Genomic DNA, 25,606 nt, shown 5'->3' on the forward strand with positions numbered 1-25,606 from the left:
CCTTTGGACATTTTGTGGTTTGTTTATGGCCCTTTTATATGATGTATGGAGTGTCTATGTGGGTAAATATTTAGATCTGCTGTGAATGAATACGTCATTATGATGATTACGTTACGTTTGATAACGTTAATATTACGTATTATGCACCAACCAATTTATCATAAAAATAATTTGACTTTAATAGCAGTTTTTGTTTTTGTTTTACAGAAATCCTTATTTAATCTTCTAATATCTTGATTGAAACAAATAGTGGGACAGCATTCAAATGTTGGATTTTTTCCAAAGTTACAGGTGAAATGTGTAAAAAATTTGCTGCGACCGGAATTGTAAAGTAATATTTTCTGTCTTGTTTTCTCTAGAATAATGTTATCATTAGATAATTTATTGTAAGTTATAATAAACATTGGAACTAATAATATGGCAAAATTATGGAAACAACCACCATGATGACTAAAACCGCAACAAAGAACAATGCAATATACTATTGTTTACTTATACACGCAGTGTTCTTGATTATTATTTCCGTTTATTGACAGTGGTCTGTCAAGTGACTGACTGATAAAAATGCGTTTTTCATCTTTTTAAAATGCAGATGACGAAGGCTTCATGACGTGGACTTTGTGATGTTGGCATTTGAATCATCAAACTTTATTTGTTCGCGCACGGGAACACGCCACGGCCCGGGTTGAGTGCTGTGGATTGAGTAGACGTGTCAGCTACGGAAGTGGACCCGCAGAATCCTACACGCATAATCCCTTCCTAACTGGGGATGGTTTTAGGATTTAAATGAACGTAAACTGATCTACATCTACATACATAACGCATTCCTATTCGGTTATTATTGTCAGTGGAAATGTTGACCAAATTCGAGACAAAGTCGGCCCGGGTGAAAGGTAAGATATCTGCTCTGGCTAACTTCCCTTGATTGCTTTTTAATGTAATTATTATGTTTCTCGGTATGTTCGTTTGTCTGATTTGCGTCTTTTCTTAATCTTTGTTGAATATAATCCACTGTCTTTTTCAGCAAGCATTCAATTAAATTCGTGCTGAGTACTGTAACTTGTGTCATTCGGCGTTAGCACAACGCTAGTATTTGTTGTTAGCCATTCAGACGTTGCAGTAAATATTCTCTTCTCTGATGTTTTTTGTATTTTTGTTTCGTTGAGAACGCGCTGAATTCATTATATTGAGCAGATTATTACCATTTATAAAGGAATAATAATCTGGTTAAATTAATGTCAATGTAATTATGTGCTCATAATACCTTCTTGTTGACTGTCTTTATATTAATAAATGGCTGAATTGATTATTTTGTCTTTTTCTGTAGGGCTGAGTTTCCACCCGAAACGGCCCTGGATTCTCGCTAGTCTGCACAACGGCGTCATCCAGCTGTGGGACTATCGCATGTGCACTCTTATCGACAAGTTTGACGAGCATGATGGTATGAAACAGCCGATCAACTATTTCATTGCCTCCTGTCATTTATTCTGCGATCTAATGATGATGTGAATTCATTTAGGTCCAGTCAGAGGTATTGACTTCCATAAGCAGCAGCCACTGTTTGTGTCGGGAGGAGATGACTACAAGATCAAGGTTTGCTTGCTTCATTCTCAGTACTGTTTGAGAAATTTGTCACCTGGCCACTGCTACTTAATAGTTGGATGGAGTCGGTTAGAGTTTCAATTTGTTACTAACAATGAAGAACATTTCTAAAGCATTTGATGCATTTTAGTGTGTTTTAACAGTTAATGGACCTGAGCAAACATGAACTTTTTAATTTTATTAGTTCACTCAAAAATGAAAATGTATTCCATAATTTACTCACCCTCAAGCAATCCTAGGTGTATATGACTTTCTTCTTTCAGCCAAACTCAATGGGAGTTATATTTAAAAATAAATATTCTGGCTCTTCCCAGCTTTATAATGGGAGTGAATGGTACCTTATTTTTATAGCCCAAAAAAAGAGCATCCACCCATCCATCATAAAAGTAATCCAGACGGCTCCAGGGGGGTTAATAAAGGCCTTCTGAAGCAAAACGATGCGTTACCGAGAGCCAGTCATTACAATTTATATATATATATGCACTGACCTCTGGGAAGGAAATATAGAGACCGGACCTCTCTTGTAAAGTGTTACTGAGTTTTTCTCACATGTTCTGATGTACTGACAGTTATTTGACTCTGATTATTAGGTGTGGAACTACAAGCTGCGTCGGTGTCTTTTCACTCTGCTTGGACATCTTGACTACATTCGTACCACATTCTTCCATCATGTGAGCCCTACTCGCATCCAACTTTATGATGCTCTTTAATAATTATTTTAATAATGTTTACAATAGACTAACTTCTAGCTATCTTTTTCAGGAGTATCCCTGGATCCTGAGTGCTTCAGATGATCAGACCATTCGCATTTGGAACTGGCAGTCCAGAACATGTGTCTGGTGAGTCTTTAGACAGCTCATGAACTAGTGGATTTGCACAAGTAATCAAGAATTTTTGGTTCCACTTAATTTCCGATAACCCACTTTAGACATTCTGCTAATTATTTATAAAGAACTTTGCAACTACATCGCATCTAACTTTTGATTAGAGTATTAGTAGAGAGTTAGTATGTTAGAGTCAGGTGTTCGGGTTAGTAGAATAAGTTGACATTATAGTAGAATGTCTGCTGGGGGAACATCAAAATAAAATGTGAGCAGATATTAAGCAGACAGTCTACTAATACTCATATGATTAATAGGTAGTTGGCAAGTTGCAAAGTCACTTATACTTTTTTAATTGTCTAAAATGGACCATCGAAATAGTGTTACCAAATTTAATTAATTAATTTAATTATTAGGATATTGAAATGAACCTATTTTGGAACCATTATTAATAATGTAACTTTTGCGAATAAAACCAAAAAATAAATTTCATGTACAAAAATGACCTGAAAATGCTCACCCCTTTTAAAAACAAATTGTTTGACCTGAGCAACACTATTATTACCTGTAGCTTAGTGAAACTTGAGTTGTTCATGTTCTCTGTGCTGTCTCTTCTCTGTAGTGTGCTGACGGGGCATAATCACTATGTGATGTGCGCTCAGTTCCATCCCTCTGAGGACCTGGTGGTGTCGGCCAGCCTGGATCAGACTGTGCGCGTGTGGGATATTTCCGGTGAGGAGGCTTGGGACAGGATTGAGTGTTTTGGGAAGGCTGGGGAGGTGGGAATGGAGAGAGAGGATGGAGGAAGATAGAGGCTGCCTAATGGCATTCTCTTCCTCATGTCCTCTCTCTACAGTGTGTACAGAACAAACCTCTGTGGGCTTGAAGCAAAAACACTTCTCACACTCATGCATCAAGCATTTCTCTAGTGATTTAATACTTTTTTGTAATTTTTTTTGTTATTTTTGGGAAGATTAAAGGGATGGTTCACCCAAAATTGAAAATGTTGTCATTACTTACTCAACCCCATGTTGTTCCAAACCTGTAAGAGTTTCTTTCTTCTGTTGAACACAAAAGAAGATATTTTAAAGAATGTTGGTAACCAGACAGTTGATGGAACCCATTGACCTCCATAGTATTTCTTTTTTTTACTAGGGAAGTCAATGGGTGCTGTCAACTGTCTGGTTACCAACGTTCTTTATAATATCTTCTTTTTGTGTTCAATAAAAGAAACAAACTCATACAGGTTTGGAACAGCTTGAGGGTGAGTAAATGATGACGACAATTTTCATTTTTGGGTGAACTATCCATTTAAATAGTGATGTTGAGACGACCAAATCACTGAGAGGTGATGTTTACATGGAACAAACAATTCATGAAACGCTTAAAATAAAGGCTCAAAAAGTCTTATTCAAGGAAAGTTGAATGTGAGAGGTGTTTTTGAGATTCTGCATGTTTTAATGATGTTGTCAATGTCTGTGTCTTTTGCTTTCATTGTTCTGAACCTCTTTCTTGCTCATTAACCTTTAACACCACTGCTGTCTGCACTGACTGAGAACAAATGCTCATTCCTTAACACTATACACAAGTTTAAAGCCTTAACACAAGTTCTTTCTCTGCCTATTTCCCCTTCACATAAAATATTAAATGAATATGTTCCTGCATGGATAATACAAATACATGCGATGTAATTGTATTAGGTATTGAAAACTAATAATTCTTCTTGAATTTAACAGTGGTTCTCAGCCTTTTTCACCCCAAAGTCCCCTATTGTCCTAACTATTTGAAGGCAATATTCGAGTTAAAAAAAAAGTTATTTATTTTTAACCCAATAAAAAAATGTAAAGCATAAAATAACTAGAAAAGGTTTTTTTATTTATACATTTTATTTTATTTTTTAAATACCCAATGGAGTTATACAATTTTATTCATTTGCATTACCTCCAAGTTGATGCATCTACTCCAATGCAACTTTTAGATCAGTAACATGAACATAGATCTGTCATTTAATCATTAAATTGACTCTTAACACAACATGAATGCATGATTGAAGCCATGCATACTGCATTAAAATATGCAATAACAAATGCATGACTTAACTGGAGTCTTTCTCGCTCCTCTAACATCCAACGCCCCTCCAGAGAACATTTGGACACGCTCCACCCCATCAATCCACCAGTCAGTTCCATCCCTGCTCTCTTCCTGTACAGCTCCTATGCCCCTCTGGAAACATCCACATCTGTACATTGGTTTCTGGTGCAGCTTTTGTTGGGCTTTTATTCATTTAGCAGACATTTGGAGTGCTGAGATTATAGACGCACATCCTGCTCTCCTTTCCTTTTCTCTGCGTCCTGACCTGAGTTAAGCCAATCACCTCCCTGTCGTTGATTTACATGCATCAAACCCAATCTAAAGATCACATTTAAACTGTTCTGTTTTGATTGTTTTCTTTGCTGTTAGTCTGGTGGTGAAGTTTACTATACTTCCTTTACTCAGGTTTAGACCTAATGGAGGACATATGTTGTGTTTGTGTTCTCGAGCACCTGCGAATGTTTAGCAGCCCAACAAAATGTTTGTGTGTTTGCTGTCTCACATATCATGTGTCTTTGAGTAGCAGTTTTAATGTTGTTCCTCTGTTTTCCCTCCCTGGTATGTGGGTGATCCTGTGTAATTTTCAAATGGGTCCCCTGTGCGTGTCGGACTGTAAATGTTGCTTCCAGGTCTGAGAAAGAAGAACCTGTCTCCGGGTGCTGTAGACACGGAGGTGCGTGGCATCTCTGGTGTTGACCTGTTTGGGGCCTCTGATGCTGTTGTGAAACATGTTCTGGAGGTAAGAATATGGTTGTAGTGGTGTAAAGTGTGATTTGTGGTCGAATTAATTTTGTTGTTTGCTTGAATAAAAGTTTGTGTTCTCTTGCTCTGGTCTCAGGGTCACGATCGAGGCGTAAACTGGGCAGCCTTCCATCCCAGCATGCCTCTCATTGTGTCAGGAGCAGATGACCGCCAGGTCAAAATCTGGAGGATGAACGGTACGTGTAACTCTGCAAAATAACTAAAGCTTTACATATAAAACAGTGGGCAGAATAAAATCAGTCACTTAACCTTTTCGATTTTAAATAACTTACCCAAACGGCAAACAATTCCAGCAGTAAAGCTTTAGCTTCTTGATTGATGCGGTCATCCAGGGGCATCGCTTAATTGCTGTGGTTGAAATGCTTTAAAAAGCTTTGGCTTTCTGCACAAAATTATCTACACCCTCTGGTGTAGGTCTTCCTTTGCCTAACTCCAGCTTTTCTTTAAAAGTTAATCTTGAAAATGGTGTGGATAATAAATTAGCAACAATGTCCTCTTCATTAAAGTTGCTTGCAGTTTCCTTAGCGAATAGCGCTAGCTATCTTATCAGCATTTTATTTTTCCCTGATCGAGTTCCTCACAGCAGGCGGAGTGCGTCATAAGCCTTGTGATAACAAGCCCCACCCATTTAGACGGACAATATGATTGGTCAATTTTTCTGTCATTTGAAATTAGTCTCTCATTGACTTGCTATGGCTTGGCCCTCTGTAATTTCACAGCTGGACCACCAATCACAGAGCTGAAAGCATTAAGCGAGGAGTCCTAATATGGAAAAAACAGACATCTCGCTGAGGGCCTAGAGTTCCCTGACGGTTCCCCTCTGATATAATGAATAAAATGTGGAAAAATTAGGTTTTTATTTACATTTTTATTTTGTAAATTATCCCTTCTTCTAGAGTCTAAAGCATGGGAGTTAGACACCTGTCGGGGGCACTACAACAATGTGTCCTGTGCGGTGTTTCACCCTCGTCAGGAGCTCATCCTGTCCAACTCTGAGGACAAGAGCATCCGTGTGTGGGACATGTCCAAGAGGACTGGCGTGCAGACCTTTCGCAGAGATCACGACCGTTTCTGGGTGCTGGGGGCTCACCCCAACCTCAACCTGTTTGCTGCGGGTAGGTTACTGTTAATAACAGTCGAATGTTTTTGGCGATGACGTGATATGCATTAACGTGTTATTTGTAAATTCTCAGGCCATGACAGTGGGATGCTGGTGTTTAAACTGGAAAGAGAACGTCCAGCTTACGCCGTGTATGGTAACATGTTGTACTATGTGAAGGATCGCTTCCTGCGTCAGCTCGACTTCAACAGCAGCAAGGATACAGCCGTCATGCAGCTACGCAGGTTTGTGAATTTCAGTGTCTTTTCTACTTTGAGTTTGAAGACCCTAAATGTGCACCTACAACAGGTTTGAACTTTTCAGTTGAACGGTTTCTTTTATATTCGCAGTGGATCCAAATTCCCAGTGTTCAGCATGTCCTACAACCCCGCAGAAAATGCTGTGCTGTTGTGCACTGTGAGTATTGTAGAATCTTTTTAGTCTGCTCAATTAAATCAAGGTGCATTTTTGTACTTGTGCATTTCTTCCTCTTTCCCCTCCAGAGAGCTACTAACCTGGAAAACAGCACATATGATCTATACTCCATTCCCAGAGAGAGCGACTCCCAGAATCCTGATGGTAGCATTTGATCTTTTCTCTTTAGAAGTCCTTAATTAAATGTGCAAAAAAAAAAATTAAATTCTTCTTCCTGTTTTCAGCTCCTGAAGGAAAGCGCTCCTCTGGTCTGACTGCAGTTTGGGTGGCCAGGAACCGGTTTGCCGTTCTTGACCGCATGCACTCAGTAAGTGAATCAAGCTAAATTTATCTAAAAGAAAAGAGTATTGCAGTATTGACTTATTTTTGTAGGCCATCCCGGTAGTTAGCAACATCCTGGATCCCTCGACAAAACCTAATAGGATTTTTCCATTGGCTTTTGGATTATTGCTGAAAATAAACTCTGTGAAAAGTTTGATTCTTGCACATTTTGTTCATCATGATATTAATCACAAATGAACAACTTTTATGAATTTTGAAGCATAAATACAACTGCCAGAAGTAAAAAGCTAAACGTAGGCTATAAACAAACTACACCACGGTTGCATGACTTCAACACCATTAAGCTTCTGACTCTCTCAGACACTGATTAAAAGCATTTTAATTTGAGTTAAAATAGTTTGCAAGAGTGCAAGTATAAAGTCAACGAGCCTGTAAAAGCAGATTAGTAAGTCGATTTAAAAAAAAAAAAAAAATTCATGATGCCGTTTAATGTTCCTGACAACCTCTGTATTCCTGTTTAGCAAGTTGTTAACTGTCTTTTTCAAGACAAGTAAAAGCTTTAGAAAATCACAAGGGAGTAAAATATATTGAGCTTGTGAAAAAATGTGTCATCCTTGCAGCATTAAATAAAGGAGTTATGACCATGTACTCAAACAACTTTTTTTGTCTCACCGCAGCTCCTGATAAAGAACCTGAAGAACGAGATTGTGAAGAAGGTCCAGGTACCAAGCTGTGAGGAGATCTTTTATGCTGGAACTGGGTCACTGCTGCTGCGTGATGCTGATGGAGTCACGCTGTTTGATGTGCAGCAGAAGCGCTCCCTTGCCACGGTTAAAATTGCTAAAGTCAAATATGTGGTGTGGAGTTCAGATGCCAACCATGTAGCCCTGCTGGCCAAACACGGTACTGCAAACTCAAAAATTGGTTGTATAGGCTTCAGCATATCAAAAATCTCCACCCTTAAGGGTTGTTCAAGCATTTTTGCCTTGTAACAAACAAAATAATCCCACATCATGTCAAGCACATCTGACCCTCTGCTCTTGCTTGTTCAGCCATCATGATCTGCAACAAGAAGTTAGAGAGCCTATGTAACATCCATGAGAACATCAGAGTGAAGAGTGGCGCCTGGGCCGAAAACGAAGTCTTCATCTACACCACCTCCAACCATATAAAATATGCTCTCACCTCCGGGTAAAGCTCCAATAGCCTGACACACAACTCTTTCCATTAAGAAAACCATACTGCTTTTGCCTAACCTGATAATGGCATGTTATTCATATTCCATTTTTTTTTTCTCAGTGATCATGGTATAATCCGTACATTGGATCTACCCATCTATGTGACAAGAGTCAGGGGCAACAGTGTGTACTGCCTGGATCGTGAGTGCAGACCGCGAGTGCTAAATATTGACCCCACTGAGTACCGTTTTAAACTGGCTCTGGTCAATCGCAAATACGAGGAGGTTAGTGTGTATTTTCAGCCATGAGACTTGTTTTATTTATTTTGTTTGAGTTTATTTAAATTTTGTTTTCTAATTGTATTACATTTAGAATTTTCCATTTGAACTTTTAATTAATTTTTTTTTAAATGCCACAAAAAAAAAATTCTACCCAACACCCTCAGGTTCTTCATATGGTGCGTAATGCTAAACTGGTTGGTCAGTCCATCATTGCTTACCTGCAGAAGAAAGGTTACCCCGAGGTTGCGCTGCACTTCGTCAAAGATGAGAAGACCCGTTTCAGCCTGGCACTGGAGTGTGGAAACATTGAGGTATACATTAGTGATATTTATGGAGGTTGAAGGCTTCAACACTTTTACCTGAACAGGTGTTTATTTTTTATTTGTTTGTTCCTGCAGGTGGCGCTGGAGGCTGCAAAAGCCCTGGATGAACGAAGCTGCTGGGAGCGTCTCGGCGAGGCTGCGCTTCTACAGGGCCATCACCAGGTGGTGGAGATGTGCTACCAGAGAACCAAGAACTTTGACAAGCTCACCTTCCTGTACCTCATCACTGGAAACCTGGCCAAGCTCAGGAAGATGATGAAGATCGGTGAGTGACGATGAAAATAGCAGTAAATTACCATTCAAAGGTTTGGGGATAAGATTTTTTTGTTTGTTTGTTTGTGTTTGGGGATAAGATTTTTTTGTTTGTTTGTTTGTGTTTTGAAATAAGTCTTGTATGTTTAATAAGGCTGTGTTTATTTAAACAAAAAAATAGTTAAAACTGTTATGTTGTTAAATATTATAATTTAAATTAGCTGTTTTCAATTTTAATATATTTTAAATTGTAATTTATTCCTGTGATGGCAAAGCTGAATTTTCAGCAGCATTTACCCCAGTCTTCAGTGTCACATAATCCTTCAGAAATCATTCTAATATGCTGATTTGCTGCTCGAGAAACAATTCTCATTATTATCAATGTTGAAAACAGTTCTGCTGCTTAGTATTTTTGTGGAAACCGCAAAGGCCCTGATATAGTGATATACCTTTGCAGCGGTGTACTGTTAGCGAACATCCAGACTCCCTAAAAGCGGTGTGTAGATGTTAATATGTGCTTCGTGTTTCCTCTCATTGACAAAATAAATGCACAACAAAAATGACAGCAGTGAGAAAACAGCATTTAAGAAAGCTGTATAAACTGCTTTTAAACATGTGGATGTTTGCACAAGCTCTGCAATTCAGTCAAGTAAAGTCACGTTTATTTATATACCAAAACATTTAAACCAAACAGCTTTACAGTATTAAACATTAAAAACTGTGTCGGTGTGGCTTACAATTAGAATCGCACTTCAATTTCTACGATAAAGCAGCTCTCCAGTGTTTTTCATTTGTGGATGTCTGACCTTGACGGACTCAACAGAGGAAATGAACCGGAGAAAATTTCCACATCAAAGAGGGCGGAGCCCCAGAGTGCATCTACCTAATGTAATCGCCTCAGACCAATGGTAGTTCGAAGGCGTTTACCAGCCAGAGCGAACTTTTCGAACTCCTAAACGAACTTTGTTTTGGCCTGATTTTGTTCGAAATTCTTCGATTATGCTTGAAGTATATCGGGGCCTTAATGTTTCTTTTAAGGATTATTTGTTAAACAGAAAGTTCAAAGAACAGCATTTATTTGAAATAAAATGTTTTGTAGCATTATGTCTAACTTTTAATCAGTTTAAAGCATACTTGCTGAATAAAGGTATTAACTTCTTTCAACAACAACAAAAAATCTTAGTGACCCCAGACTTTTGAATAAGACTTTTAGAATTAATTCCTGTGGATTGGTTGAATGATGTTAATGATTTGTTACAGCTGAGATAAGAAAGGACATGAGTGGACACTACCAAGGTGCTCTTTACCTGGGTGACGTCAGCGAGCGTGTGCGGATCCTGAAGAACTGTGGACAGAGTGAGTGCTGTCACATTTTCATTCACATGATTGTTTTAATGCGATTTATTTAATGAAAATGTATCACATTCATTCTCAGAGTCTCTGGCTTACCTGACTGCTGCCACTCATGGGATGGATGAGGAAGCTGAAGCCCTGAAGGAGACCTTTGACCTGGAAAAAGAAATGGTATGATCTATTCTCATTACTTACAGAGATGCACGTATTCGCTGATTAATGATTCCTCAGAATGATTGAACGGTGGGTTCATGTACAGGTGCCAGAGGTAGACTCCAATGCTCAACTGTTGCAGCCGCCACCTCCCATCAACCCCTTAGATACTAACTGGCCTCTGCTAACCGTCTCCAAGGGCTTCTTCGAGGGAGCCATTGCTGCCAAAGGTGACAGACTGTTTTTTGAGATGCTCATACTTGCTTACAGTGTGTTGCCTGGATTTATAAAGTTGGATGGATCTAATTTTTGAAGAATAACAGCATGAATTGTTGTGTATGTTTGGATAGGACGAGCAGGGCAGATGGTTGCTGACCTGGACATGGATGCTCCAGGAGATGAAGGCTGGGGAGAAGATGCAGAGCTTCATCTGGATGAAGGTATTTACTGTAGTATTTTATAGTAAAAACCTGTTCTGCAATAAGACGATATTTTTGAAGCAAGAACCCAAACCATACTTAAGGGCTGTTCATACCAAGGACTATAACTATAACGTTTTAATAATCCACCCAGAACACTTTAGCACTGTAGAACACTATAGCAACACCCTGGCGACCAACTACACCCAGTCTTACGATCTAAACAATCATCTATCATGCTCTCCTCAGATGGATTCATGGATGCTCAAGAGGGACTGGGCGATGAGGGAGCTATTGGGAAAGATGAGGGAGGAGGATGGGAGGTTGAAGAAGATCTGGATCTCCCACCAGAACTGGTAAGTTTTGTGTAAAACTGAAATAAAAATCAGTTCTGTCTGTAAATTAAACTAGATCTTAAGTAACGTCATCTTGTTGTCTTTCCTTTAACCAATAGGATGTACCTTCTGTTGGAGGAGGTGGTGCAGAGGGCGATGGTTTCTTTGTGCCGCCTACCAAGGGCACAAGCCCCACCCAGATGTGGTGCAACAATTCTCAGCTGGCTGTGGATCACATGTTGGCTGGCTCTTTTGAGACTGCTATGAGGGTAAAAGGATGCACAATCTTGGGGGAAAATTTGAATTGCTTTTATTTAATTTATATATATTTATTCAAAATAAAAATATTTTCGAACAATATAAATCTTTACGATCACTTTTTAGCAATTTAACACATCCTTGCTGAATACAAGTAATAATTTTTTTATTTATTTTTTTAAAGAAAGAAAAAAATTACTGACACCAAACTTTTGAACGGTAGAATATACTGTTACAGAAGATTTCTATTTTAAATAAATGCTGTTCTTTTCTTTTTTTTTACTTTTTATACATTGATAATAAATCAGCATATAAGAATGATTTCTAAAGGATCTTGTGACCCTGAAATTCAGATTTACATCACAGAAATAAATTATTTTTAAAGTATATTAAAATGGAAAACCATTATTATAAAGAGTTATAATATTTCACAATATTACTGTTTTTCTGTATTTTTGATCAAATAAATATAAATAAATATATAAATAATAAATATATATATATATATATATATATATAAAAAAAAAATTATTTATTTTTTTATTTTATTTTTTAAATAAAAATATTAAACAAAATATTTATATTGTAATATATAACTGGTAGGAAGGAATATATAGTGATGCACCTAAACTACAAAACTGAAATGTGCCAGATGTTTTTCTGCTGTCTCTAATGCATTTCATTCTCTTTTCCACAGTTACTGCATGACCAAGTTGGTGTGGTTCAGTTTGGACCCTATAAGCAGCTTTTTATGCAAACTCTGTCCCGTGGCCGCACCTGTTACCTTGGCCTGCCGTCTCTGCCCTCCTTGCACAGTTACCCCCATAGGAACTGGAAGGACAGCGGGGCTAAAGGGGGTCTGCCAGCAGTGGGTCTGCGTCTCGCTGATCTCATTTCACGCCTGCAGCAGTGCTATCAGCTGACCACAGCAGGACGCTTTGAAGATGCTGTCGATCGTTTCAGAGCCATTCTTCTCTCCGTACCACTGCTTGTGGTTGACAACAAACAAGAGATCGCAGAGGTGTGTTGTGATTCAACATGAGTACTTTTATCAGGGTTTTTGTAGGGTTCGAGTACTAAACATTCTCTTTACCTTCACTTAGGCACAGCAGCTGATCACTATCTGTAGGGAGTATATTGTTGGCCTCACCATGGAAACAGAGAGGAAGAAACTTCCTAAAGACAGTCTCGAACAACAAAAGAGACTTTGTGAGGTAGATGCATTTCTTTTCAAACATTAAAATCTATAGATTTAAGATTGTATTAATGTATATTCAAATTTCTTTTTTGTGTGTTTCAGATGGCAGCATATTTCACACACTGCAGTCTGCAGCCTGTCCACATGGTTTTGGTATTGAGAACAGCTCTCAATCTTTTCTTCAAACTGCGTAACTTCAAAACAGCAGCAGGTTTTGCTCGCCGTCTGCTTGAGCTGGGCCCCAAACCAGAAGTGGCACAACAGGTAAACAAATAATGCTTGTTTTGTCATTTTCAATTATTACAAAATATTACTTAATATATTTAAACTATCTTGTGGCCCCTTTGGAAGTGTGCTGAGGCCCCCTAGTGGGCCTGAGAACCACTGATGCAAAAATTAGTAAAATGGAAAAATAATATTAGAAGGGAAATGATTGTTAAATAGGAATGTTTTTCAAGCCCTTGACCTAAAATGTGAATTTATTTTTTTATTTTTTTATGATCCACAATTTTTATTAGGGTAATTCAGTTAAATTACATTAAACATCCAATCGTGTCGTGTATTTACGCATGTAGTTTTATCACAATACTGGAATTTCAAACATTAATACGATAATTTCGGTATTTGATACCATTTTCGATACCATGGGGAAAACTACCATATATATACTTCCATACAGATGTATGTTTTTGACCGTTAAAGCGCAAAAAGCCACGAAAAAGAAGTTAAATTTTGACTTTTGATCTGTTTGAGGCAGCTTACTGGGAGCACAACTTTTATATAGATCAGTGATGCGCACGCTTTTGGTGTCAATATCTGTCAAGATCAATATTTTTGACAACACAATCCCAATGTGTACATTAGGGGTGTAACGGTACACAAAAATCACGGTTCGGTACGTACCTCGGTTTTAAAGTCACGGTTCGGTTTATTTTCGGTACAGTAAGGGAAAGAAATGCAAACATTAAACTGCAGGTTGTTTATTACTATAAACTTTTTTTTAACAATTTGTTTACACTTTTTTTAAACACTTTTTAATAAAATATAATAAAATAGATATAAAATAAAAAAAGAATAAGAAATAAAATACTGCTGCAAAGTTCTCCACTAAATAAAATACTCTCAGTCTCAAACCAATATCACATAATAAAATATAATGAAAAATATAAATAAATAACTATGATTACAGTGCAGGAACAGAAAATAGCCCTATATTAACCCTTTCACGCATAGTGGTCACTACAGTGGACAGCTATTAAAAATGCATTTTCTTGAATTTGCACGGGTTTTTATGGCAAAGTTGCACATCAATCTCTTCATTGGACCCTTGTGCATCATCCTATAAATTGCAATCAAGTGGCAAGCCTTTGTGTTTCGATTTTTCCCCCCTCCAAACTAAGATGGCCAAGGGTCAGTCAGACATGCCAAGTTGCTCCAGAATATCCACCCATTCCTTCTATCCTAGGAGACTCTTGGAGGTAAAAAAAATATTGCAGCATCAAGCAATATCTAATGAGTCATATCACAGTAAAATTTTCCAAGTTTTGATTTTAGATTGAGAGAAAACTCTGATTAATCACATGTCCACTGTAGTGGACGTCATGCATCAACTGCTATATTTCAGCTACAATTCATAATTATAATGTGAATATTGTTTTTGAAATTTAAAACTTAACTTAATCTGCAGTGACTTTTTTACTGTAAATAAATGTACTTGTATTATTAGAAAGTAATTTTCATTGACATTGAAAAAAGTCATGTGATTACATATGTATGACACTTGTAATGCATTACTTTATTTGTTAGATCAAAAAGTAATCTGATTTCATAATGCACGTTATTGTAATGTGTTTTTTTACTCATAACATCAAAAAGTAATCTGATTATGTAATATGCATTATTTTAATGCATTTCTTTACTCATAACATCACAAAGTAATCTGATTATGTAATGCATGTTACTTGTAATGCGTTTCTTTACTTGTTACATAAAAAAGTAATCTGATTAGGTAATGCACATTACTTGTAGTTAATTACCTGTTAGATCAAAAAGTAATCTGATTAGGTAATGCATGTTACTTGTAACACATTACTTTACTTGTAACATCAAAAAAGTAATCTGAATGGGTCATGCATGTTAGTTGTAGTGCGTTACCCCCAACACTGATCATTTCAGATGAGATTGAAAAAACGTATCGCTAGGTTTTCTCAGAGGAGGGCTATGATAGAAATGTGCATGTCCATCTTGAACATAATCAGAATTATCAGCTAATAAGGGTAAATCTCCATACTCTGGTGCACTGGAGGGAGCATCTGAGTGGTTTCCACAGTTGTACCTTGACAGACTGTAGAAAAATCTGATGGAATCATGTCCTCATGTTCTGATATCAAAGATACGCCAAGTGCAACTTGTATGAAGTTGTATGAAGCCTTTGCAATATTTTGCATTTAGATTTTTTGTATATATTTTATAGTTTTCACATGATTTGATATAATTGTATTGATTAGTTCGTTAAATTCACATACTTTATGTGTTTGATTATTGTCTTATATTAAATCTAGTATATCTTAAGTTTAAACCAAATGCATGCTGTCCACTCAAGTGGACATCTGAAGATCTCTTTAAAAAATTTGTAAAAAAATAAAATAAAAATCAATTCTTGTTTTTCATGCCCTAAGAGCAATAAAAACACATAGGAAAAAAATCCTGACTGAGGATATCATAATTCATGCATGAAAGGGTTAAAATAATATTGAACAAATATATTAATGTATTATTATTTTTCAATAATCAATCAACATAATCAATTTAAGATTATTTTTTTCCACTTTTTTAATAATTATCAAAATAAAATATAGTCCAAAGCTATAGTACAAAGCTATTATTACCAGAGCATGTGATCAGAGCAGGTCATTTTACCATTGTTGCCAGCATGACTATACCAGCTCAGCAAACAGAAATCTAAGTTACTACTGAGAAATTTCACCTTATTTGAGCGGACTTTGCTTTTCCAGTGCGTGATCGGTACATGATTGGAGTGTTTGGGCCGTTAACGACAGAGCAGAACGCGCAGCGCAAACACGGACTCGAACATTGAGCAGAGAGCGCAGCGGGTCGTCGACATACACACGCACACACGCGCGCGCGCACGCCACGGAACGGAGAGTGCGGCGGCGCACACGAAGCGGAAAAGCTTTTTTTCGCCATGCAGTCTATTTCATTGTTACAGTGACGACGGGTAAAACACGGGTAAAACCAGAGAATGTCTAATAGGAAAAAACATTAGAATCAGCTGCAGGGTGGGATTTGCGCTGAACGCGGAGACTTCCGCCACTTAATATGTTCGTGTGGAAACACGAAAATGTACCTATGTTCCGCACACAAAATATTGCATTCAGTCATTCGGTACACACGTGCACCGAACCGAAAGCCCTGTACCGAAACGGTTCGGTACGAATACACGTACCGTTACACCCCTAGTGTACATCATCTGTTATTCATAACCTGTTGTTCCCCGTCTTTACTTACTCAGACACGAAAGATTCTTGCAGCATGTGAGAAGAGCCTGACAGATGCCCACCAACTGAACTACGACCCCCACAATCCCTTTGACATCTGCGCCGCCTCCTACACTCCCCTGTACCGTGGGCGGCCAGTAGAGAAATGTCCCCTGTCTGGAGCCTGCTACTGCCCCAAATACAAAGGAGAGGTCTGCAGGGTCACACAGGTTAGTTCTAAGCATTTGTAATGTCAGTGTTTAATAAGTGTTGGTTTATTGAAGGGAGAAAGTCTTATGTTGTCAATAAGTGAGAAAAGCAACTTTACTTTTCCCCTTGTTCAATGGTTTATCTCATCATGCGGTGCTATAAAGTGAAGAATTCATTTAATTGGCTGTCTCTCTCCTGTTTTTTTGTTTATTTAGGTAACCGAGATTGGTAAAGATGTGATTGGATTGCGTGTCAGCCCACTGCAGTTCCGTTGAACATGCATTGCATAAGCATGGATGAAAATAAATACGCTCTGTTTTCTCTCATATGTACTTTTCCTTTATAAGATGAAGTAACAACAACTTTGAGATCAGAAAATTCTAGAAAATACCTTATGTGACTAATCTCTCTGTGACTGTCCTTTCTATTATATATCAAAGGTCTCTACAGTCTGTATTCTTGCATTTCATTAATCTAAATAACTAATTGTAGATCTGTGACCCTGTCAATCAGTGAAAAAAATATTGAAATAAAATTCTGGTGATCAAATGTTTGACCACTTATTTTTTTTCTCCATGTAGGGTGATTATCGTTAAATAAAACTATTTAAAAAAAAATATTACTTGGAAAAAAATTATATATATTTTTTTAACTCAAATAAAATTTTGGAAAAGGCTCAAGAATTTCTAATTTTTGTTTAAGTTAAAGTACTAAAATGGCTAAAACTATGTAGACGTTGTTGTTTAATAAAAATGACAACATAAAATTAATAAAACCTTAAAATTAAAACAAAAAATCAATATATCAATGATTCTAAAATAACACACAATGACATATATAGTTTTCTCGTTTCAAAATGGTACTAAGGAGTGAATGGAAGGTACTTGATTTCATATATATAAATATAATTTTATTTATTTATTTTTTTCCTTTGTGACCACAAGGAGGTGCAAAATGTCACTGAGAATCAAGGCAAGCATGTTCACATGGTTTTGGTTAGTGCTCTAATTTATTTTGATCAATTGGAAACTTGTGTTTTCAATTCAGTACAAAACAGATGGATTACATTTCTGGTTCGCAGAAACTTGGGAAAAGTAATAAATCCAAGACTTTGTTAAATTAAACACTTTCATAATCCAAGCAGTGTTTAAAAGGGATAGTATACTACTTTTGGAGTCCGCAGGTTGTTCAACACAAAACATTACAACATTGAAAACTGGATTTTCCAGTATAAGACAGTCATTTAAAGGTATTTGTCACATCCCTGCTGTCTGCTTAAGATCATCCTGCTCACATCGATGTTGTTATTGCTAAAAACCTCTTTTCCATGGTCGACGGTGGCAGCAGGCAGGGATCGGGTGCGGCCCAGAATCCAAGCGAAGTCTACATGAAACAGTCTCAAGACATCAGTGCATGAATATACCAGTGCTGAATTCTCATAGTCAGTGGACAAAATCCAGTATGGAGTGTAGGGCAAAACTGTAAATTCAAGTAGAGAAGCAAAACGTGAAATACGATTCGAAATGAATGAAAAATACACATGGCAATGATCTAGCAAATGCTCAAAAAAAGAAAATCAGCTTTGTACCATAAGAAAAACTGATTCCAAGCTTTGCAGGATTTTTTTTGTCTTCCACCACAGCTGTCCCGTCAATTGTTCTTAGCTCTCCTTTTCTGATAAAATAAAGTTTATGGTTCAACTTGGTGTATTTATTATTTATTATACAATTGTGTAATTCAATAAAGCATATGAATAACAAAGTGACCCTTTAAATACTGCTTGACTTGTTGGTACTCACAGAATTTCTGAGCTCGCTACGTGAGCCGTTCCATCCAGCTTAAGAGTAAAGTTAGTCTCAATGCATCTCCCTCGCTCAAACTGTGCTGGAAGTTTAGCGATCTCAAACCACCTGCCCATAAACTACATTAGGATGCAGACAAGCAAACTGTAAAAAAAAACATTTAGAGCAGAATAGAAGACCTGATCATTGCATATGTTGAGGTGTAATACGCTACCTTCTTTAGGTTAAAGGCAGGTTGAGTAGTAGGTTCTGGGCACGGCCCCCAATGAGGCACCTGGGCATTTATGATGGGCAGAAAAAGGGCCAAAACAACCAGAAAGGCCTTCATTTTACTTGCAATGCCCACTGCCAAAAAAAGAGAAAAGAATAGAATAGTAAAATATTTGTGTTGATAACTAAATATTTGCATGCATTCTCAACAGCTGACACAAATAATGGAAAACATTTCTAAACTTAACTGTCATATCATTTAAAACAAACTTAATTTATATATTATTAATTCAAGTTGTATAGCATAATTTAAGGCTTCTAAGATGCATATACACTACTATTCAAAAGGTTGGGTTGTAAGATTTTTAAAAAAAAAAAATTTTAAAGTCTCTTATGCTCAACAAGGCTGAATTTATTCGATCAAAAATGCAGTAAAACTGTAGTATTGTGAAATATTATTACAGTTTAAAATAACTATTTTCTATTTGAATGTATTTTCAAATTTAATTTATTCCTGTGATGGCAAAGCTGAATTTTCAGCATCAATACTCCAGTCTTCAGTGTCACATGATCTTTCAGAAATCATTCTAATATGCTGATCTGCTACTTAATAAACATTTCTGATGATTACCATTGTTGAAAACAGTTGTGCTTAATAAATTTGTGTAAACTTTGATAAAAAATGTTTACGATTCTTTGATGAATAAAAAGATGGAAAGAATAGCGTATATTTGAAATAGAAATCTTTTGTAAAATTACAAATGTCTGTAATGTCGTTTTTGATCAATTTAATACATCCTTGCTGAATTGATCCTAAACATAAAATGCAATAACATCAAATGTTATTGACCCCAAACCCTTGAACAGTACTGTACATATTCAATTTCTTGGTGAACAACCATTGTAAAGAAGACAGTTTGACAAATACAAATCCTTACCTCTTAAAGATGTGCTGAATACTAGATGGTCTGTGGAGCTCTGAGTATTTATTTGAATCATTCTCTCTCTTGGATCATGTGACTGCAGAAAAGACATGTCATGAAGGAGTCTTTGTGATGCCACAGTTTATTCCCAACATGAAGTAAGTGATTAGGCAAATTGAAGTCATGAGAGGATGTTCCATTAATGAATATCTAAACTAAATGTACACTGTCGCTTTGTCTAAATGTTCTTTTTTCTTTATAAACATTCCATTTGTGTTTTTGTAGTTCAAGTTCAGGGGAAAAGTAACAGTAAGTTGTGATGATCTGTGACAATGAACCTTTGCTTCCAAATTGAGCATGATTGTAATGGTGGTGCTGACAGATAGAGGGCGATATATATGCGACTGTTATGAGGATGCTCATCTGATCTGTCTGACTCTGATCATAAACGCTTCACTGCCAAAAACAAGCGGTGACACTTCATCATAGCTTTCTATATAACTTTCTATTGTCCCTCTTCTCAAGGTCCTGTATGTTATTGATATAAGCTACTCATTGGGCCCATTAGGAGCCAGGGAATGGGGAGGCACACCTCATGAACTCTCTTTCTTAAATTATATAAAAACTGCCACGTGTATTTCCCCCCCCCCCCCCCCCCCCCCAAATGTATGCAGTAGACGTGTCTTTACATAAGACCGTATCCTCACGTGTTGTGTGTTTTGCATGTTGCACGTGTTTGTGATAACTGAAACAACAGTGTGATAAGAACATAGTGAAGGATACACGTGCGACTCAACCTCCTGTTGAGGACTCAACAACATTGAGTTTCATAAAACGATGAATGGAAAACATTGAATAACATATTTGATGTTATGAGAAGAAATTTTAAAAAAGCTTAAAAAATGTAATGTAGGTGTGTTAATTATTTATTGGCCTTTTTTTCATTTGTGTATATCTTGGGTAACACAAAACATAGAACTCAAATTTATGGAGTAATGAGAATAAAGTTATCAGACTTAAAAGCCAAGTGCTTTGTCAAACCAACATAAGCTCTATTGAATTGTGGAACTATAAAGCTTGTTGGATTCAGGCAGTTTCTTGAGAAAAAGTCAGTCATAGATGTGTACAATTGTTATGTGTGGTTGTTCAGAAATGATGGCTATAGGATCCAATTGCAGTAAGAAAGTCTTTATTGACAAAGATAACCAAAGTAAATCCAAACAGAGCGAAAGCAGCAAAGGGTAACTCCAAACAATGAGCAAAGAAAATCCGAAACAAAAGCTGAACAGGGAAACAGAACTGAATGTATCTCACACAAAACATCCACAATCGACAACACCAGACAAAGAACACAGGTCTTATATAGGTAAACATTAACAAGATAAGACACAGCTGAACGTATATTACAGCATAAGCACAAGCTATGGACACTGGAAAATGAAGTTCACAATGAAAAAGCACAGTCGAGGGGAAAATCAGAACTAGTCGCTGGAGATCAAAAGCACTCCAAGTGGTGGATGTAACATAGTCCATCAATTAAGGAGCGGAATCCGGACACTCTTTAACAATAAATTCAGGAAGGAGGTGGAGCAGAGGTGGATCCGGGGGTGGGACAGAGGGCCAGGTCAGTGGAATGGAAGCAGGACTGGAGACTGAGGGGTGGAGCAGAAGACCAGCAGAGTAGAAGGGACTGAAGATCCCCACGGTGGAGCAGAAGACCAGCAGAGTAGAAGGGACTGAAGATCCCCACAGTGGAGCAGAAGACCACCAAAGCAGAGTAGAAGAGACTGAAGATCCCCACGGCAGAGATAAATCCCACAGCAGAGTAGAAGGGACTAAAGATCCCCACAGTGGAGCAGAAGACCACCACAGCAGAGTAGAAAGAACTGAAGATCCCCACGGTGGAGCAGAAGACCACCACAGCAGAGTAGAAGAGACTGAAGATCCCCACAGTGGAGCAGAAGACCACCACAGCAGAGTAGAAGAGACTGAAGATCCCCACGGTGGAGCAGAAGACCACCACAGCAGAGTAGAAGGGACTGAAGATCCCCACGGTGGAGCAGAAGACCACCAAAGCAGAGTAGAAGGGACTGAAGATCCCCACGGTGGAGCAGAAGACCACCAAAGCAGAGTAGAAGGGACTGAAGATCCCCACGGTGGAGCAGAAGACCACCAAAGCAGAGTAGAAGGGACTGAAGATCCCCACGGTGGAGCAGAAGACCACCAAAGCAGAGTAGAAGGGACTGAAGATCCCCACGGTGGAGCAGAAGACCACCAAAGCAGAGTAGAAGAGACTGAAGATCCCCACGGCAGAGACAAATCCCACAGCAGAGTAGAAGGGACTGAAGATCCCCACGGCAGAGATAAATCCCACAGCAGAGTAGAAGGGACTGAAGATCACACGGAAAATCAATCCAAATCGCCCATGGATAGTCTTCCTCAGTTCCGGAATGTCGATCTTGATGGTTACAGATTCTGGCATGGTGGCCGTGACAACAGGAGAATATGGCGTGGCGCTCATGACGGCTGGAGACACTGGCATGGTGGCCGTGACGATTGGGGACTCTGGCGGGTATATCATGAATGATGCGTTCATCCTACACCACACCCACAGTTAAAGCAGACCCACTCAGCTGCAATGCTTGGTTAACATAAAACCAAAATAACAAAAAAACAGCTGAACATAATCACAACAATCATGAGCACAGGCAATGGACACTGGGAAATGAAGTTCACAATGATAAAGCACTTCCGAGAGGAGTGCCCACTGGTATTGATCAAAAGGCACTCCAACTGGTGGATGTAACAACAATGATTCAGAGACGGTGCTGAAGAATTAAATTCTAAATGAGAAATTGCAACCCTTTTTATCAGTACTTTGATTGTCTTTAGCTTAAAATGCATTTCTTCAGGCTAAATTGTTGCTAACGTGACAGATATGGGACTTAGATTATCACATTCACACCAATTAACGCTTTTATGTGTTCTGTCACAAAATTAATGATTTTATTATTAAAATGTACAATCATGTAAAATAAGCAAAATAATTGGTCATTAAAATACTGGCGGCACATGGATTCTCGGGAAAACTTTTGAGTTTTATTTTAAAGCTTTAGTTTCAAAGATGTGGAAAGCTGTAAACGTGACTTGTTGATCACCTTCTTCTGAGAAGTTCAACTCAAGGTGTGTTTACTTAACCTTCAACATCTGTTTGAGCAGATGCCCAGGTTCCCCAAACCTATTCTAATGAGGGTTTTTTAAGTTGAAGAGGGTGGAGTTTGTGATATAACCAAAAGATGTAACGGTCTATATATACTAAACTTTGTCACTATTTTTTACCTTCCACTCTTGAGTCCAAACAGGTAAGGTGATTGCTTTGAGCAACTATCCAACCTTTAATTCACATTAAATTGTTATGCTCATTAAGTATGAGTTTCTGTTTTTTTCAGGTTCAAACTGAAAGAATGCAGGCTCTTCAGGTTCTGTCTCTGACTTTGCTGTCCGTGCTGGCGGTCAGCGCTCAGTCCATCAGCTCTGGAAAATGTCCAGAACCTCCTGTTCAGCAAAACTTTGATCCTGCTAGGGTAAACGTTTGCTTATACACTGTAAAATATTCCACCTATTTAAAAACTTAAGTTCAGCTGCTGGCTTTATGATTAACTTTGTACAAGTTATTTCAACTTAAATTACATTAAACAGACTTAAAATTTAGCTGAATCTCATATAACTTACAAAAAAAGTTTAAATTGCCTAAATTATTTTGATGAGAAAAAAAAAGTAATGTAAAAACATAAGTTACCATGACTTAATGATCATATTTTTTATTATTATTATTATTATTATTTTGTAAATGTTTCTTAATCTGTATATTTACTTTTTTAGTATCAGGAACATACTACAATAATTATGACCACTTTATCATACTAAAGCCAAGAGGAACACGAAATAAATCTCATATTGACAACAAAAATTATAGCAGAAATAGTAGAATTTTAGTATTTGTTCATATGAAACTTCATTTTCATCACAGGACAAAATCATGTAGCATAACTTCTTATCATTTTGTTCTTTTATAGTACATGGGCAGATGGCATGAGATCATGAAGATTCCATCCGAGTTCCAGTTGGGCGAGTGCTGCCAGGCCACTTACACTCTGAGTGACGGCATTGTCCTGGTTCGAAATGATGAGCTTCTGTAAGTATTGATGAGCAAATAGTACAATATAAATAAAATATCATACAATTGTTAATATTCAGAATATAACAAGTATATAAAATAACAAATAAAATAAAATGGATTCTTATATTCAGAATATTCAAAAGAGTTTTGCACTTTCTTCTGAAATGGCTTAAATGAACCTAATATCTTTTCTCTGAACATCCTCACAGTGCTAATGGCACTATCAGCTTCATTGAGGGAACTGCCAAGATTGTAGATGCATCAGAGCCTGCCAAACTTGAAGTCAGCTTCTTTGAAGGCAAGTCTAAACAAATCATTCTTTTCAGCTGGTTAATTTGATTTTATTAATTAATCTTTGATTTGAGTTATCCATGATGTTCTCTTTCAGATGCTCCTCCTGGCCCCTACTGGGTGCTGGCCACTGATTATGATGAATACACCCTGGTTTATTCATGCTCTGATTTCGCCGGTCTCTTTCACGTTGAGTATTCCTGGATCATGAGCAGGACACGCACACTTCCCAAGGAGACCGTCTCTGCGCTGTTAGACATCCTCAAATCCCAAGGCATCAGTACTGATGGTTTTACTGAGACTGACCAGACACCGGGACTGTGCAGCGGCATGCCTTAATACAGCCTTGAATATTGAGCTACTGTGAGATGTGTTGTGGTCTAATTACTTTTCAGTTATAAAGGCATTATAAAGTTAACCAATATTCAACTAGCTATTGTGGAATTTTTGTAGGCTATACTCTTGCAAGAAATGCATCCTTTCTAAAAATGTTGCCAATAGTTAACCATTTTAATGATGACATGCAAATGACATTAATACATCATTTGAAAAAGAAGTGTTACCGATAAGATACAATGAAATCCTCTCAAAGGTGAACTTAACCTTCAACCAAAATGATACCGTTTTAACTTCTGTTAACATAATTGCAAATCCAACCATTAACTATATGTTTGTAACGTAATCCTTTCAATTTTACTCAGAGAGAAAGTTTCCAACATAGAAAGACACTTATGGAATGGAACTTTTGGTTCAAAGTTGGTTTTTATTGATTTTTACAATATAAATCACATTCACAGTCCCCCATACTGCCCATTAATTCAAAATGGGATTGTAAGAACCGAGCACATACAATACAAACATGCTAACAAACATTAACCTCCAACCAAATACATACATCATTTTTTTTTTTTTAAGTGTCAATAGTAGTGCATTATTTAAACAGACTTATCAACATAGTCAATAAAAGAGCGCCACATCTTTAAAAAAAAAAATTCCGATCCTCTTAGCGAATGCCTAATTTTTCCGAGGCAGAGACAAGACATCATATCTCTAATCCATTGAGTATGAGTGGGTAGCAAGGGATCTTTCCACTTTAATAATATTACTCTACGTGCAAGCAGGGAAGAGAAAGCAAGGACTTTGATGCTGACAACCATACATCCTCTGGAGCAACTCCAAATAATGCCACCAGAGGTTCTGGCTCTAATCTATGCTGAAGAACCGCAGAAAGGGTGTGAAATATCGATCGCCAGTAACGCTCTAATTTGGGGCATGTCCAGAACATGTGAATTAACGTTCCCTCGGCACATTGACATCTATTGCACATAGAGCTAGTACCAGGAAACATTTGAGCTAGTTTAACTTTGGATATATGAGCTCTGTGTACTACTTTAAACTGTATAAGTGAATGCCGAGCACACATTGACGATGAATGGACCTGTTTAAGGACACAGTTCCATGTGTCTTCGGAGAGTGATCTGTCAAGGTCTTCCTCCCAAGCTCTCTTAATGTTATCCAGGGATGAAGATGCCAGATTGATCATTATATTATAAATAATAGCAATCGAGCCCTTGGCTAATGTTACATGAAAGGAACCTATCCAAAGGATTTCCGGAAGGCATCGCTGGGAAGTCTGGTACAAGTGACTTAA

General features: G+C 37.6%; 3 protein-coding genes across 4 annotated transcripts; 2 read left to right on the plus strand and 1 right to left on the minus strand.

Annotated features, from left to right (window-relative positions):
- Positions 1-654: 654 nt before the first annotated feature.
- Positions 655-17,098, plus strand: copa (COPI coat complex subunit alpha). The gene is made up of 29 exons (XM_079876374.1): positions 655-893; positions 1,328-1,441; positions 1,520-1,593; positions 2,193-2,273; positions 2,365-2,441; positions 3,046-3,155; positions 5,144-5,253; positions 5,353-5,452; positions 6,173-6,391; positions 6,470-6,620; positions 6,726-6,792; positions 6,879-6,954; positions 7,035-7,117; positions 7,770-7,995; positions 8,145-8,283; positions 8,392-8,554; positions 8,716-8,862; positions 8,950-9,139; positions 10,387-10,482; positions 10,562-10,650; positions 10,739-10,862; positions 10,983-11,072; positions 11,301-11,407; positions 11,506-11,655; positions 12,342-12,665; positions 12,748-12,858; positions 12,945-13,106; positions 16,375-16,569; positions 16,765-17,098. The coding sequence occupies exons 1-29, from the start codon at positions 854-856 to the stop codon at positions 16,822-16,824; spliced, it is 3,675 nt and encodes a 1,224-aa protein (XP_079732500.1). The 5' UTR covers positions 655-853; the 3' UTR covers positions 16,825-17,098.
- A 379-nt stretch (positions 17,099-17,477) lies between these two features.
- Positions 17,478-19,579, minus strand: apoda.1 (apolipoprotein Da, duplicate 1). 2 transcript variants are annotated; one of them, XM_079877474.1, is made up of 5 exons: positions 19,500-19,579; positions 18,566-18,696; positions 18,349-18,470; positions 18,138-18,223; positions 17,478-18,028 (listed from the first exon to the last, which is right to left on the minus strand). In XM_079877474.1, the coding sequence occupies exons 1-5, from the start codon at positions 19,558-19,560 to the stop codon at positions 17,793-17,795; spliced, it is 636 nt and encodes a 211-aa protein (XP_079733600.1). In that variant the 5' UTR covers positions 19,561-19,579; the 3' UTR covers positions 17,478-17,792. The 2 variants fall into 2 exon arrangements, with proteins under 2 accessions (XP_079733600.1, XP_079733601.1); XM_079877475.1 differs by having other exon boundaries at positions 18,566-18,683; positions 19,500-19,516.
- Positions 19,580-22,827: 3,248 nt separating this feature from the next.
- Positions 22,828-24,754, plus strand: apoda.2 (apolipoprotein Da, duplicate 2). The gene is made up of 5 exons (XM_079875281.1): positions 22,828-22,846; positions 22,934-23,068; positions 23,561-23,679; positions 23,874-23,962; positions 24,053-24,754. The coding sequence occupies exons 2-5, from the start codon at positions 22,949-22,951 to the stop codon at positions 24,292-24,294; spliced, it is 570 nt and encodes a 189-aa protein (XP_079731407.1). The 5' UTR covers positions 22,828-22,846; positions 22,934-22,948; the 3' UTR covers positions 24,295-24,754.
- The last annotated feature ends 852 nt before the right edge of the window (positions 24,755-25,606 follow it).

Source organism: Squalius cephalus (assembly GCF_949319135.1).
Source record: "Squalius cephalus genome assembly, chromosome: 7".
Classification (NCBI taxonomy): Eukaryota; Metazoa; Chordata; class Actinopteri; order Cypriniformes; family Leuciscidae; genus Squalius; species Squalius cephalus.

Coding starts and splice junctions, on each gene's coding strand:
- copa (XM_079876374.1), top strand. CDS start 854: ATGTTGACCAAATTCGAGACAAAGTCGGCCCGGGTGAAAG. Junction 9,140..10,386: donor CAGGAAGATGATGAAGATCG/GTGAGTGACGAT, acceptor GATTTGTTACAG/CTGAGATAAGAAAGGACATG. Junction 11,656..12,341: donor CTTTTGAGACTGCTATGAGG/GTAAAAGGATGC, acceptor TCTTTTCCACAG/TTACTGCATGACCAAGTTGG.
- apoda.2 (XM_079875281.1), top strand. CDS start 22,949: ATGCAGGCTCTTCAGGTTCTGTCTCTGACTTTGCTGTCCGTGCTGGCG. Junction 23,680..23,873: donor GTTCGAAATGATGAGCTTCT/GTAAGTATTGAT, acceptor ACATCCTCACAG/TGCTAATGGCACTATCAGCT. Junction 23,963..24,052: donor TGAAGTCAGCTTCTTTGAAG/GCAAGTCTAAAC, acceptor GTTCTCTTTCAG/ATGCTCCTCCTGGCCCCTAC.
- apoda.1 (XM_079877474.1), bottom strand. CDS start 19,560: ATGATTCAAATAAATACTCAGAGCTCCACAGACCATCTAGTATTCAGC. Junction 18,224..18,348: donor GTAGCGAGCTCAGAAATTCT/GTGAGTACCAAC, acceptor TTATTTTATCAG/AAAAGGAGAGCTAAGAACAA. Junction 18,029..18,137: donor TGGAATCAGTTTTTCTTATG/GTACAAAGCTGA, acceptor TTGAATTTACAG/TTTTGCCCTACACTCCATAC.